Consider the following 16144-nt stretch of genomic DNA (forward strand, 5'->3'; position numbering starts at 1 on the left):
CAGGCGATCTTCATCTGGGTCCGCCAGGGGCTCTGCCCGTGAAAACCGTGGCGAGGCTAGCGGTTCCGGGAGGCGCCGCCGAGGTCGCAAGGGCCACGAATCCAGATATCGCAGTCATCGATGTCGGTCCAGGTCCTCCCGCTGGAGGTCCCCTTCCTCCTCAGAATATTCATCCGATAGCTCTATGAGTCCAGATAGGAGGTCACACCGGCGTGGGTCTCGGCGGGGGATTTCAAGATCCTCCCGTCGTTCGACCTGCGGTGCTACACGCTCACACGATGTCCCCATTGCTGTTACGCCATTGGATCCAACGGGGCCGGCGGCCCCGCATGTGATTCCGGTTCCTGCCCCGGCAGTTGGTAAGTGTGATTTATCTGGGGTTTGGGGTGAGGGAGGGGTCCAGGGTTTTATTCCGGCCCTTAAGGCCTTGTTGCATCGGTTTGAGTCCCCAGGTTCTGTTCCGCCATCGGCTGCTACCCAACGGAAGGCGTCCCCGGTGCGGGCGGGCCTGCACAAGGAAGCAATTTTCTGCGGACTCAGTCATCTGGGGGCTCATATTGATGATACTGTACGGGAAAAAATTTGGGCCAATCAGTATATAGACATATGGTCGTTGGTATCAGTTGATCAGCATACAGTGGATAGGGAGCGTAGACCGGTTACTCAGGATAGGTTCGTGGATAGGAAACCTCGTGTAGCGAAGACGATGGGAAATTGGCTCCAGGCCTTCGCTGTTCTGGGTTGTGTGATGGGGCAACGGCATCCCGAGCGTTGCTCAGAACTTTTTATGTACATGGATGCTATATTCAATGCTCATAAGTCATACGGCGGTAACGCATGGTGGCGATATGACGAGGAGTTTCGTCGCCGCCTTGCGTTGCAACCGGATTTGGGTTGGGGGGTTAAAGCGACAGATGTCTGGTTGCGACTTATGATGTCACAGAGAGTTCCTCCCTTTCAATCTGGGGTCACTGGGGGGCAGCAGGCTGCCTCAGGTTCAGTGGCCGTCCGCCGCCCAGGAGCCTGCTGGTTGTTCAATGAGGGGCACTGTAAGTTCTATGGCCTCTGTAAATTTAAACATGAGTGTTCCACCTGTGGCGGATCTCATGCAGCAGTGCGTTGCACCAAGCAGGTTAAGCAACCCAGCAGGCCCCAGGGTCAGACTGAATGCAAAGAGTCCGGTGTCGGTGGAAGGGATGCTGCCGTGGTTAAATAGGTACCCGGATAGGGCGGCTGCAGAGCAAATTATGGAGGGTTTTTCTATTGGTTTTTTCATACCGTTTGTTCCCTCCCGATTCCCTCAGCTGGCAAAAAACTTGAAATCCGCCAGGGAACTCCCACAGGTTCTCCGGGAAAAGGTTCAAAAAGAGGTAAATTTTGGTCGTATGATGGGTCCGTTTTTGGCCCCCCCGTACGAGAACCTGAGGGTGTCCCCTTTAGGTGTGGTTCCGAAGAAGGAAGTGGGTAGTTATCGTTTAATTCATCACTTGTCTTATCCAAAGGGCACGTCGGTGAACGATGGCATATCTAAGGAGGATGCTTCAGTCTCCTACGTCTCCTTTGATCGAGCGGTCCATTTGGTAGGCAGGGCCGGACGGGGCGCATTTTTGGCCAAGTCGGACATTGAGTCAGCTTTTCGGCTCTTGCCGGTGCATCCGGAATGCTATCACCTTCTGGGTTGTAAGGTGGATGGTTTTTATTATTTTGATGCCTGCCTTCCTATGGGTTGCTCGATTTCTTGTCATTATTTTGAGATGTTCAGTACCTTCTTGGAATGGGCTGTTCGCTTTGAGGCGGGTTCAGACTCGATTATACATTACCTGGATGATTTTTTGTTCGTTGCTCCAGGTGATTCTTCCCGTTGTCAATTTTTGTTAGACTGTTTTAGTTCCCTTATGAGTAGATTCGGTGTTCCCTTGTCCAAGGAGAAGACGGAGGGTCCTGTCACGAGGTTGTCCTTTCTGGGCATCGAAATTGACACCGTGGACATGGTCTTCTGCTTGCCGGTGGACAAGTTGAACAGGCTTCGGGATCAGCTGATGGGTTTTTGTGCAGCCAACAAGGTTACTCTTTTCCAATTACAATCCCTTTTGGGTTTATTAGTTTTTGCATGTAGAATTATGCCTATGGGGCGGGTTTTTTCCAGAAGGCTTTCTCTTGCCACCAAGGGCGCTCGCAGACCGGAGCACAGGATCAGGGTTACTGGGCCTCTAAAAGCTGATTGTGGGGTATGGATTGATTTCCTTGCCCGGTACAATGGTCGCACCTGTTGGCAACAGCCTGTGATTTCTAACTTTGATTTAGCACTTTTTACTGACGCGGCTGGCTCGGTGGGTTTTGGGGCTTTCCTGGACGGGGAGTGGTGTGCTGAACGTTGGCCTGTTCTTTGGGTGGATAACGGTTTCTGTCGCAACTTAACGCTTCTCGAACTTTTTCCCATATTAGTAGCCCTGGAGTTGTGGGGGGATCGTTTTGAGAACCGGAAGGTTTGTTTTTGGACGGATAACCTCAGTGTTGTGCATTGTATTAATCATCTATCTTCTTCTTCTTTTCCTGTTCTATCTCTGCTTCGGCGTTTAGTTCTCCGCTGTCTAGAGCTTAATGTGCTTTTCAGGGCTCGCCATGTGCCTGGTATTGAGAACTCAGTTGCTGATGCATTGTCTCGTTTTAATTTCCAGGAATTCCGAGAGTTGTGTCCGGATGCGGCATTGGAGGGCCGGCAATGCCCCTCTTTCCTTTGGGAGGTGGTGAGCAGAGATTGATGCCATTGGTGTCCTCGTCAGTTACCCCGGCTACTTGGTCTGGACATGGTAAGGCGTGGGGGGAATGGCTGGAACTGGTGGGTGGCCGGGATGTGGCGGGTGATGATGAATGGCGTTTTACTGTCACCGTGGATTATCTGTTGCGCATGCGAGAGTTGGGCAGGTCAGCAATAGTAGCTAGACGGAGGCTTTCGGGCCTCAGTTTTCACTTTAAATTAAGGGGTTGGGTTGATGTTACTAAGCGTTTTTCTATTTTGCAAGCGCTCAAAGGTTGGGATAGGACGCCCAGGGTTTCAGATGCTAGACGGCCAGTTTCCTTTTCCTTATTGTTGTCCTTAATGGCTGCCTTGCAAGGGGTTTGTCGTTCTCCTTATGAGTCCCTCTTATTTCAGTTGGCTTTTTCTTTGGCCTTCTTTGGGGCTCTTAGGGTGGGGGAGTTGGTTCCTAGTTCCGCAGGTGGGGTGGGGGGTTTGTTGCAAGACGATGTAATGTTGACGGAATCCTCGGTTCAGGTCAAGGTGAGAAAGTCGAAGACGGATATGTTAGGCAAGGGGGAATGGTTAACCCTTAGTGTAGTGTCGGGCAGTGCCTGCCCGGTGCGTTTAGTGGGTTCTTACGTGTTAGTGCGCCCGTCAGGGCGTAATTTCCTTTTGCATGAGTCAGGTTCCCCGCTTTCTCGCTTTCAGTTTGGGGCAGTTTTTAAGAGATGTCTGGTGGCTCTGGGTTTCCCAGAGGGAGAATATGGTACGCATTCTTTCAGGATTGGGGCAGCCACTGAGGCTGCACGGGCGGGTCTGCCTGCGGCTGAGATCAGGAGAATAGGTCGGTGGAAATCAGATTGTTACGCCTCTTATGTTCGCCCGGAACTGTTGCTTTAATTTGTTTTTCGTTTCAGGTTCTCGTTCTCCTGTTGTGGTTTTTCTGGGTCATTCTTTCATCTTTCGGGCTGGACAGAGAGCTGCTTGCAGGCCAGGGGGACAGTCCCTTGGTTTTCCCAATGATGTTCAATGGAGAGGAATCGGTGGACTCAAGTGGCTTCGGGTGCTGGTGGAGGCGGTGGGTATTGCTCGTGTTGTCAATTCCCCTGTGGTGCTTGTGATCCATGCGGGGGGCAATGACCTTTGTTCCATGAGAATGGCTGAACTCATTACTTTGATGAAAGCGGATGTTGAGAGGATTCGGGAATTTTTCAGGGAGATGGTGGTAGTCTGGTCGGAAATGGTTCCCAGGGTGACGTGGCAAGGGGCCAGGGAGGCTCAGGCTATTGAAAAAGCTCGTCGTACAGTTAATTCCCGTATGGCGAGGTATGTGAGGTCCAAAGGGGGTGTGGTAGTGAGACACAGGCAATTGGAAGGTGATAATCGCCGGTTAATGATTGCGGATGGTGTTCATCTGAATGACATAGGCACTGATATTTTTCTGTCGGGGCTACAGGATGGGGTGGAGCAGGCGTTATTTCTCCTCGGTGGGGGTCGGAGTGCGGCTTAGTTCCTTGCCGAACTCCTCCGTGGCGGAGGAGAAATTTGGAGGAGATTTTCCTGGAGAGTAGAGTGTGATGCCCGTCGAAGAGGGCGGCCGGCTGACCGCTTACCTCTGAGAGTGTTCAATCAGAAGTTCGGATATAAATGGTTTATTTTAATGGTTATTAAATAAACGCTGTGGCCGACCCCCAGTTGTCCAGCAAAAGTTAGAAGTGGTCAGTGTTTTTATTATATCCAGCGAACAGTTAGAAAACATAAATAAACTGAAGGTCACCTATTGTCAGTCTGCCGACGTGTAGCGAGCGGAGAGAACATCGCATATAAAGTCCCATAGGAGCAGGTGAGACACTTAGTTACCGGGCAGTGTTCTATATGGCTTACTAAAGAGACTGCAACACTTAGAAAACAATACAATTAAAGGGGTACTCCGGGGAAAACCTTTTTTTCTTTTAAATCAACTGGTGGCAGAAAGTTAAACATATTTGTAAATTACTTCTATTAAAAAATCTTAATCCTTCCTGTACTTATTAGCTGCTGAATACTACAGAGGAAATTCTTTTCTTTTTGGAATGCTCTCTGATGACATCACGAGCACACCTCTCTCTGCTGACGTTATTATAATAATAATAATGCTTTATTTATTGTTGTCCTTAGTGGGATTTGAACCCAAATCCCCAGCACTGCAAGGCAGCAGTGCTAACCACTGAGCCACCATGCTGCCCTTAGCATTCATCTGCTATGCATCTGCTATGCATGGTTGCTATAGTGGACAGAGATGTCAGCAGAGAGCACTGTGCTCGTGATGTCATCAGTGTTCCAAAAAGAAAGGAATTTCTTCTGTAACATTCAGCAGCTAATAAGTACTGGAAGGATTAAGATTTTTTTAATAGAAGTAATTTACAAATATGTTTAACTTTCTGCCACCAGTTGATTTAAAAGAAAAAAGGTTTTCACCGGAGTACCCCTTTAACAACATATCTTTTATAAGTCAGTCATATTGTGGAGGACTATAATAGTATATACAGACTGGAATCACTCAGTAGATTCTCAGTAGATTCAATTATATTGAAATCCGGGTTGCCAGGATATTGGATACTACATATTGGACACTATATAATTTTTTATAGGTGATTACCACCACTAGGGCCCAGTGGAGGTTCACCTTTTTTACATTGAGCCAGAGTACTAGTAGTGCAACTTATCTCATTTTTATTGTTTATTTTATACATTTAACAAAAAATATCAATTGAAGCATACCTACAAGATTAATTTTAATATCATTATGTACCTTTTGAGGTAAAATCCTTGAGGATTTGGTTATATTAGAGATATGTTGTAGTACATAAGTATTACAACAGAGCAGTGTGGGTCAGCTCACCTGACATGGACCAGCTGCGACACGGACAGGTGCGGACTTCACCTTTTTGTATGAGTAAGGCCGGGTGCCGCCGGCCGAAATGCGTCACTGCCATGTTCGTCTTGTGTCCAATATTGAATACACCGCACCTTCTGCATCTAGTACTGCGCTGGACTAGCTCTTCTTTCATAAGTACTACAACATATCAAAAAAAAAGTTTGGTGACAGTGCCCATTTAAGGGCCTGTTGCATTTGTAAGGAGACTCCACCTGAATTCTTGTAACAGTAATTGTTGGTACATATCTCCTCCATTAGGGGATTGTTCAATTCTTTCAAGTACCATAAACTTCAATGCTTTCGGGTGTCCTCCATGATTTTCACACGTGTTGAATAAATCTTGTACAGCCTTTTTGTTGTTGTTAGGGAACGTATATGTTCCCTTATTCTGTGATATAAAGGTCTTTTCGTTTTGCCTATGTAGTACCTCCCACATATGCATATGAGGGCATATACCACATAGGCCGTTTTACACGTAGCTAATTTGTGAAACTTAATCATTAAGCCACCCAAATTGACTTCACTCTTTTTCAAGTTGAATTCCCACACCGCACAATTACCGCAAGCAAAAAGACCTTTTGTTTTTTGTGCCGTAAGCCAATCCTTTTTCTCACTATTCTTTCTTTTTTTCTTTTTTTAAATAGTCATGAATTGTTCCATTTTTTCTGTAATTCACGATAGGATTAATTTCTTCCACAGTTTTTAAATCCTCATCACGCTGTAACATCGGCCAATTATTAATTACTGAGAGGTGAATTTTTAAATGTGAACACTGTCCTATTCTGTTTTTGCTTTCTTTTTTAATTAAGTAGCGTATCTCTAGGGATTTTCTAAACTTTGGCTTTTGCTTTTGATATAATATCTAATGGATAACCTCTCTTTATTAAACGTTGTTCTAATTCTTGTGCCTGTTGTTGATATATGCTGGGGTCTGTATTGATGCGTTTTAACCTAATTAATTGACTGACTGGAATTTTTTACATGTGGCAGATGAGATGAATTGTAATGTAAAATAGTTTTTTTTAAATAGGTTTTCTGTATCCTGATGTATGTATTTCTTGGTCTTTAATTTCAATTTTTGTGTCCAAAAATTCAAGAAATGTACCTCCAAAATGAAAAGTAAACCACATATTTACTTTATTATTACTGTTGAGGTAGTCAACGAAATCCGAAAATCTTTCTTCGGAATCATCCCAAATAATGAATATACCGTCGACAAACCTGAACAGCAATTTGATCCTAGAAACGAAAGGGTTTTTTGTTGTAAAAATTGATTCTCTCTCTAAGATGGCAAGAAAAATATTTGCGTATGAGCCCGAGATTGGCGTGCCCATCGCTGCCCCTTGAGTTTGAGAATACCACTGCCCTTCATATTGAAAACAATTATTTGTTAGAATTAATTGTACCGAGTCAGAAACAAAATTAATAAATTCAATGGATTTATTTGAGCACTCCAAGAAATCTCTGAGAGCCTGTATACCCGCATCATGTGGGATGCGGGTATACAGGCTCTCGACGTCTATGGAGGCTAATGAAAAACCTTCCTGCCAACAAAAATCGTACACTGAAGTTATTAAATCTCCTGTATCATGTAAATAGGTGGGCATTAATTTTAATAGGGGGGATATCAACCAATCTATGTAGCTGGATAAAAATTGGGTTGGTGATCCAATGCCCGACACTTTTGGGCGACAAGGGGACGGGATAATCCCTGTTACGCCGAGCGCTCCGGGTCCCTGCTCCTCCCCGGAGCGCTCACGGCGTGTCTCTCCCTGCAGCGCCCCGGTCAGACACGCTGACCGGGAGCGCTGCACTGACATTGCCGGCGGGGATGCGATTCGCATAGCGGGACGCGCCCGCTCGCGAATCGCATCCCAAGTCACTTACCCGTCCCGGTCCCCGGCTGTCATGTGCTGGCGCGCGCGGCTCCGCTCTCTAGGGCGCGTGCGCGCCAGCTCTCTGAGACTTAAAGGGCCAGTGCACCAATGATTGGTGCCTGGCCCAATTAGCCTGATTAGCTTCCACCTGCTCCCTGGCTATATCACATCACTTCCCCTGCACTCCCTTGCCGGATCTTGTTGCCTTGTGCCAGTGAAAGCGTTTAGTGTTGTCCAAGCCTGTGTTACCTGATCTCCTGCTATCCTTATTGACTACGAACCTTGCCGCCTGCCCCGACCTTCTGCTACGTCTGACCTTGCCTCTGCCTAGTCCTTCTGTCCCACGCCTTCTCAGCAGTCAGCGAGGTTGAGCCGTTGCTAGTGGATACGACCTGGTTGCTACTGCCGCAGCAAGACCATCCTGCTTTGCGGCGGGCTCTGGTGAACACCAGTAGCCTCTTAGAACCGGTCCACCAGCACGGTCCACGCCTATCCCTCGCTGACACAGTGGATCCACAACCTGTAAGCCGAATCGTGACAATCCCTTTATGAACTTTGGGTAAAAAGTACCATTGTGGTTTTTTAGGGGTTAATGGTAAAAGTTTTTCTGCTGTTTTTTCAGTCAGTATAGAAATACTCACATATTTTTGAAGATGGGATCGTAAATTACTCATGATTTTTGCGGTAGGGTAAGCAGTTAATTTACTATAGACCGTGGTATTACTTAACTGGTTGTCACGATGCCGGCTGGCAGGTAGTGGATCCTCTGTGCCAGAGAGGGATTGGCGTGGACCGTGCTAGTGGATCGGTTCTAAGTCACTACTGGTTTTCACCAGAGCCCGCCGCAAAGCGGGATGGTCTTGCTGCGGCGGTAGTGACCAGGTCGTATCCACTAGCAACGGCTCACCTCTCTGGCTGCTGAAGATAGGCGCGGTACAAGGGAGTAGACAGAAGCAAGGTCGGACGTAGCAGAAGGTCGGGGCAGGCAGCAAGGATCGTAGTCAGGGGCAACGGCAGGAGGTCTGGAACACAGGCTAGGAACACACAAGGAAACGCTTTCACTGGCACGATGGCAACAAGATCCGGCAAGGGAGTGCAGGGGAAGTGAGGTGATATAGGGAAGTGCACAGGTGAACACACTAATTGGAATCACTGCGCCAATCAGCGGCGCAGTGGCCCTTTAAATCGCAAAGACCCGGCGCGCGCGCGCCCTAGGGAGCGGGGCCGCGCGCGCCGGGACAGGACCGAGGGAGAGCGAGTCAGGTACGGGAGCCGGGGTGCGCATCGCGAGCGGGCGCTACCCGCATCGCGAATCGCATCCCGGCTGGAAGCGGAATCGCAGCGCCCCGGGTCAGTGGATCTGACCGGAGCGCTGCAGTGGGGAGAGTGTAGCGAGCGCTCCGGGGAGGAGCGGGGACCCGGAGCGCTCGGCGTAAAAGTACCCCCCCCCTTGGGTCTCCCCCTCTTCTTAGAGCCTGAGAACCTGAGGAGCAGACTTTTGTCTAGGATGTTGTCCTCAGGTTCCCAGGATCTCTCTTCTGGACCACAACCCTCCCAATCCACTAAAAAAAAGGTTTTCCCTCTGACCTTTTTAGAAGCTAGGATCTCTTTGACGGAGAAGATGTCCGAGGAGCCGGAAACAGGAGTGGGAGGAACAGATTTGGGAGAGAAACGGTTGATGATGAGTGGTTTAAGAAGAGAAACGTGAAAGGCATTAGGGATACGAAGAGAAGGAGGAAGAAGAAGTTTGTAAGAGACAGGATTAATCTGACACAAAATTTTGAAAGGACCAAGATAGCGTGGTCCCAACTTGTAGCTAGGGACACGGAAGCGGACATATTTAGCGGAGAGCCATACCTTGTCTCCAGGGGAAAAAATGGGAGGAGCTCTTCTTTTCTTATCCGCGAACTTCTTCATGCGTGATGAAGCCTGTAAGAGAGAATTTTGGGTCTCTCTCCATATGATGGAAAGGTCACGAGAAATTTCATCCACAGCGGGCAGACCAGAGGGCAAGGGGGTAGGGAGGGGGGGGAAGAGGGTGACGGCCGTACACCACGAAAAATGGGGATTTGGAGGAAGATTCAGAGACTCTGAAGTTATACGAGAATTCGGCCCATGGAAGGAGATCTGCCCAGTCATCCTGGCGGGAGGAAACAAAATGTCGTAAATAATCACCCAAGACCTGGTTAATTCTTTCTACTTGTCCATTGGATTGGGGATGATATGCAGAAGAAAAATTAAATTTAATCTTGAGTTGTTTACAGAGAGCCCTCCAGAATTTAGACACGAATTGGACGCCTCTATCCGAGACGATCTGCGTAGGCAACCCGTGAAGACGAAAAATGTGTACAAAAAATTGTTTAGCCAACTGAGGCGCTGAAGGAAGACCAGGAAGAGGGATGAAATGTGCCATTTTGGAGAATCGATCAACGACCACCCAAATAACAGTGTTGCCACGGGAAGGGGGTAAATCAGTAATAAAATCCATACCAATCAGAGACCAAGGCTGTTCGGGGACAGGCAGGGGATGAAGAAAACCAGCGGGCTTCTGGCGAGGAGTCTTATCCCGGGCACAGATAGTGCAGGCTCGCACAAAGTCCACAACATCCGTCTCCAGAGTCGGCCACCAATAGAAGCGGGAGATGAGTTGCACAGATTTCTTGATGCCCACATGACCTGCGAGATGGGAGGAGTGACCCCATTTGAGGATTCCGAGGCGTTGGCGTGGAGAAACAAAGGTCTTTCCTGGAGGAGTTTGCCTGATGGAGGCTGGAGAAGTGGAGATCAGGCAGTCAGGTGGAATGATGTGTTGCGGAGAGAGTTCAACTTCTGAGGCATCCGAGGAACGAGAGAGAGCATCGGCCCTAATGTTCTTATCGGCAGGCCGAAAGTGAATTTCAAAATTAAATCGGGCAAAGAACAGAGACCACCGGGCCTGGCGAGGATTCAGCCGTTGGGCAGACTGGAGGTAGGAGAGGTTCTTGTGATCGGTGTAAATAATAACTGGAAATCTTGATCCCTCCAGCAGATGCCTCCATTTCTCAAGTGCTAATTTGATGGCTAGAAGCTCTCGATCCCCGATGGAGTAGTTCCTCTCCGCCGGAGAGAAGGTCCTAGAAAAAAAACCACAAGTGACAGCATGCCCGGAAGAATTTTTTTGTAGAAGAACAGCTCCAGCTCCCACTGAGGAGGCATCAACCTCCAATAGGAAGGGTTTGGAAGGGTCAGGTCTGGAGAGCACGGGAGCCGAAGAAAAGTCAGACTTGAGTCGTTTAAAGGCGTCTTCCGCTTGAGGAGGCCAAGACTTGGGATCGGCATTTTTTTTGGTTAAAGCCACGATAGGAGCCACAACGGTAGAAAAATGTGGAATAAATTGCCTGTAATAATTGGCGAACCCCAAAAAGCGTTGGATAGCACGGAGTCCGGAGGGGCGTGGCCAATCTAAGACGGCAGAGAGTTTGTCTGGATCCATTTGTAGTCCCTGGCCAGAGACCAAGTATCCTAGAAAAGGAAGAGATTGGCATTCAAACAGACATTTCTCAATTTTGGCATAGAGTTGATTGTCACGAAGTCTCTGAAGAACCATACGGACATGCTGGCGGTGTTCTTCTAGATTGGCAGAAAAAATTAGGATATCGTCCAGATATACAACAACACAGGAGTATAACAGATCACGAAAAATTTCATTAACAAAGTCTTGGAAGACAGCAGGGGCGTTGCACAGGCCAAAGGGCATGACCAGATACTCAAAGTGTCCATCTCTGGTGTTAAATGCCGTTTTCCACTCATCCCCCTCTCTGATGCGGATGAGGTTATAAGCACCTCTTAAGTCCAGTTTAGTAAAGATGTGGGCACCTTGGAGGCGATCAAAGAGTTCAGAGATGAGGGGTAGGGGGTAGCGGTTCTTAACCGTGATTTTATTAAGACCGCGGTAGTCAATGCAAGGACGTAGGGAGCCATCTTTTTTGGACACAAAGAAAAATCCGGCTCCGGCAGGAGAGGAGGATTTACGGATAAAGCCCTTTTTTAAATTTTCCTGAACGTATTCAGACATGGCAAGAGTCTCTGGGGCAGAGAGAGGATAAATTCTGCCCCGGGGTGGAGTAGTGCCCGGGAGGAGGTCGATAGGACAATCATAAGGCCTGTGAGGAGGTAGAGTCTCAGCTTGTTTTTTGCAGAAAACATCCGCGAAGTCCATATAGGCCTTAGGGAGACCGGTTACTGGAGGAACCACAGAGTCACGGCAAGGGTTACTGGGAACCGGTTTTAGACAGTCCTTGGAACAAGAGGGCCCCCAACTCTTGATCTCCCCAGTGGACCAATCCAGGGTTGGGGAATGAAGTTGAAGCCAGGGAAGTCCAAGGAGAATTTCCGAAGTGCAATTGGGGAGGACCAAAAGTTCAATCCTCTCGTGATGAGATCCGATGCTCATTAGAAGGGGCTCCGTGCGGAAACGTATGGTACAGTCCAATCTTTCATTGTTTACACAATTGATGTAAAGGGGTCTGGCGAGACTGGTCACTGGGATGTTGAACCTGTTGACGAGAGAGGCCAAAATAAAATTTCCTGCAGATCCAGAGTCCAAGAAGGCCACAGTAGAGAAGGAGAAGGCAGAGGCAGACATCCGCACAGGCACAGTAAGACGTGGAGAAGCAGAGTAGACATCAAGGACTGTCTCACCTTTGTGCGGAGTCAGCGTACGTCTTTCCAGGCGGGGAGGACGGATAGGACAATCCCTCAGGAAGTGTTCGGTACTAGCACAGTACAGGCAGAGGTTCTCCATGCGGCGTCGTGTCCTCTCTTGAGGTGTCAGGCGAGACCGGTCGACCTGCATAGCCTCCACGGCGGGAGGCACAGGAACGGATTGCAGGGGACCAGAGGAGAGAGGAGCCGAGGAGAAGAAACGCCTCGTGCGAACAGAGTCCATATCTTGGCGGAGCTCCTGACGCCTTTCGGAAAAACGCATGTCAATGCGAGTGGCTAGGTGAATGAGTTCATGTAGATTAGCAGGAATTTCTCGTGCGGCCAGAACATCTTTAATGTTGCTGGATAGGCCTTTTTTAAAGGTCGCGCAGAGGGCCTCATTATTCCAGGATAATTCTGAAGCAAGAGTACAGAATTGTACGGCATACTCGCCAACGGAAGAATTACCCTGGACCAGGTTCAACAGGGCAGTCTCAGCAGAAGAGGCTCGGGCAGGTTCCTCAAAGACACTTCGGATTTCCGAGAAGAAGGAGTGTACAGAGGCAGTGACGGGGTCATTGCGGTCCCAGAGCGGTGTGGCCCAAGACAGGGCTTTTCCAGACAGAAGGCTGACTACGAAAGCCACCTTAGACCTTTCAGTGGGAAACTGGTCCGACATCATCTCCAGATGCAGGGAACATTGGGAAAGAAAGCCACGGCAAAACTTAGAGTCCCCATCAAATTTATCCGGCAAGGATAGGCGTAGACCAGGAGCGGCCACTCGCTGCGGAGGAGGTGCAGGAGCTGGCGGAGGAGATGACTGCTGAAGCTGTGGTAGTAACTGCTGTAGCATAACGGTCAGTTGAGACAGCTGTTGGCCTTGTTGCGCTATCTGTTGTGACTGCTGGGCGACCACCGTGGTGAGGTCAGCGACAACTGGCAGAGGAACTTCAGCGGGATCCATGGCCGGATCTACTGTCACGATGCCGGCTGGCAGGTAGTGGATCCTCTGTGCCAGAGAGGGATTGGCGTGGACCGTGCTAGTGGATCGGTTCTAAGTCACTACTGGTTTTCACCAGAGCCCGCCGCAAAGCGGGATGGTCTTGCTGCGGCGGTAGTGACCAGGTCGTATCCACTAGCAACGGCTCACCTCTCTGGCTGCTGAAGATAGGCGCGGTACAAGGGAGTAGACAGAAGCAAGGTCGGACGTAGCAGAAGGTCGGGGCAGGCAGCAAGGATCGTAGTCAGGGGCAACGGCAGGAGGTCTGGAACACAGGCTAGGAACACACAAGGAAACGCTTTCACTGGCACGATGGCAACAAGATCCGGCAAGGGAGTGCAGGGGAAGTGAGGTGATATAGGGAAGTGCACAGGTGAACACACTAATTGGAATCACTGCGCCAATCAGCGGCGCAGTGGCCCTTTAAATCGCAAAGACCCGGCGCGCGCGCGCCCTAGGGAGCGGGGCCGCGCGCGCCGGGACAGGACCGAGGGAGAGCGAGTCAGGTACGGGAGCCGGGGTGCGCATCGCGAGCGGGCGCTACCCGCATCGCGAATCGCATCCCGGCTGGAAGCGGAATCGCAGCGCCCCGGGTCAGTGGATCTGACCGGAGCGCTGCAGTGGGGAGAGTGTAGCGAGCGCTCCGGGGAGGAGCGGGGACCCGGAGCGCTCGGCGTAACACTGGTTCATAGCTTCTATATCATGATCAGCCTTAGACCAGATCACTATTGATCCCCCTTTATCTCCTTTTGAGACAACTAAATCGTCTCTGCTGGATAACCAGTCAAGACTTTTTTTCCTCTTTCGAGACATTGAATGGGGGATCAGGGTATATGAGTGCTTTGACATCCTCACAGACAGCTCTGTAGAAGATTTGTACATTACGTTGATTTAAAAATCTTAATCCTTTCAGTATTTATCAGCTGCTGTATGCTCTACAGGAAGTTCTTTTCTTTTTGAATTTATTTTCTGTCTGACCACAGTGTTCTCTGCTGACACCTCTGTCCATGTCAGGAACTGTCCAGAGCAGCATATGTTTGCTATGGGGATTTTCTCCTACTCTGGACAGTTCTTAAAATGGACATAGGTGTCAGCAGAGAGCACTGTGGTCAGACAGAAAGGAAATTCAAAAAGAAAAGAACTTCCTCTGGAGCATACAGCAGCTAATAAGTACTGGAAGTGTTAAGATTTTTTAATAGAAGTAATTTACAAATCTGTATAACTTTTTGGCACCAGTTGATTTAAAATAAATAGTTTTTCACCAGAGTACCCCTTTAACTACTAGTAAAACTAAAGCAGAAATTCCCTATAATCCATTGCAAAGGCCATAGAGCAATGCAGTGTATACATTAGGGCAGTGTTTCCCAACCCGGGTGCCTCCCGCTGTGGCAAAACTACAACTCCCAGTATGCCTGGACAGCCACAGGGCCTACATATGTTTAACAAGACAGGTCAAGCAGTTGTACATCAGGTCCCATCGTCCTGATCCAGTAATGGATATAAAATGCGGAAACTGCAGGACAATTAATACTGGTGTTTACAAGAGCGATGGCTGGAAGTGACCTCTGCTCCATTTGCTCATGGCCTCACATAAAGCCGGGAATCTCTTGTTAAACACAGACAGGAACAAAACGGGATTCAGCGCCAGTCAGCCACAAAAAGGTATGGTCTGTTTGGAGTATGGAAGGAGGGGAGGCTTCAATTAAATAGCATAAGACGTAAACATTGTATCTCTATCTGAATGCTAAGTGTCCACCAAGGCTTGGCATGTTAATAAGGGGGAAACCAAATAACCCGACCCATCAACCAAACACCCAACCTCCAGTGGTGGACCCCCAGCTAAACCTTATCCCAGACACCATCAGTAATATCTGTCTACTTAGCACAATGCTGCTATTTCTGCACGAGATGTCGTCAATTCCCCTGGCAGCAGATGATTCTATCAGAATAATTACAGACAGAGGTGTGTTTGTATATATACATGTAGGCGTGTTTAAACCAGACAAAAAGTAAAAATAAGTAATAATAAAATAAATAAATAATAAGCAACAATGCTAACACTTGGAGTAGCTGTGATGATAGTAATATTTTTGGTCAGCCTGCTCTCCCAGAAACATGATAGGAGTTGTAGTTTTTCAACAGCAGTACTCAACTGTGGATACGCCATTCTAGGTGCCGCCCAGCAGGAAATGGCACAGTACATTAGGGGGACACAGTGGCACAGTACATTAGGGGGACACAGTGGCACAGTACATTAGGGGGACACAGTGGCACAGTACATTAGGGGGACACAGTGGCACAGTACATTAGGGGCACAGTGGCACAGTACTTTAGGGGGACAGTGGCACAGTACATTAGGGGGACAGTGGCACAGTACATTAGGGGGACAGTGGCACAATTATTTGGTTCAGGGCACAGTGTTTAGCAATATTATATGTAGGGGGCACAGCATGTGGCATGTGACAGTATTATACCCAGGGGCACAGTGTGAGTGTGTGGCAGAATAATATTCAGGGGCACAGCGTGTGGCAGTATAATATTCAGGGGCACAGTGTGTTACAGCATAATATTCAGGGGCACAGTGTGTGGCATTATAATATTCAGGGGCACAGTGTGTGGCAGCATAATATTCAGGGACACAGTGTGTGGCAGTATTAGATTCAGGGGCACAGTGTGTTACAGCATAATATTCAGAGGCACAGTGTGTGGCAGTATAATATTCAGGGGCACAATGTGTGGCAGCATAATATTCAGGGACACAGTGTGTGGCAGTGTTATGCCGAGCGCTCCGGGTCCCCGCTCCTCCCCGGAGCGCTCGCAGCATCCTCTCATTCGCAGCGCCCCGGTCAGACCTGCTGACCGGTTGCGCTGCAATATCACTCCCAGCCGGGATGCGATTCGCGACGCAGGAGGCGCCCGCTCGCGAT

At 48.8% G+C, this 16144-nt stretch overlaps 1 protein-coding gene across 1 annotated transcript; it reads left to right on the plus strand.

Annotated features, from left to right (window-relative positions):
- The first annotated feature begins 217 nt into the window (after positions 1–217).
- LOC130283254 (uncharacterized) lies at positions 218–4476 on the plus strand. The gene is made up of 3 exons (XM_056532479.1): positions 218–359; positions 2679–2810; positions 3658–4476. The coding sequence occupies exons 2-3, from the start codon at positions 2723–2725 to the stop codon at positions 4248–4250; spliced, it is 681 nt and encodes a 226-aa protein (XP_056388454.1). The 5' UTR covers positions 218–359; positions 2679–2722; the 3' UTR covers positions 4251–4476.
- Positions 4477–16144: the final 11668 nt, after the last annotated feature.

This window comes from Hyla sarda, chromosome 7, assembly GCF_029499605.1.
Source record: "Hyla sarda isolate aHylSar1 chromosome 7, aHylSar1.hap1, whole genome shotgun sequence".
Lineage (NCBI taxonomy): Eukaryota > Metazoa > Chordata > Amphibia > Anura > Hylidae > Hyla > Hyla sarda.

What these genes read in the sequence shown, in the direction of transcription:
- LOC130283254 (XM_056532479.1), top strand. Translation starts at nt 2,723, where the DNA reads ATGCCCCTCTTTCCTTTGGGAGGTGGTGAGCAGAGATTGATGCCATTG. An exon ending in GGCTACTTGGTCTGGACATG is followed by an intron (nt 2,811 to 3,657) that starts GTAAGGCGTGGG and finishes TTTTCGTTTCAG; the next exon opens with GTTCTCGTTCTCCTGTTGTG.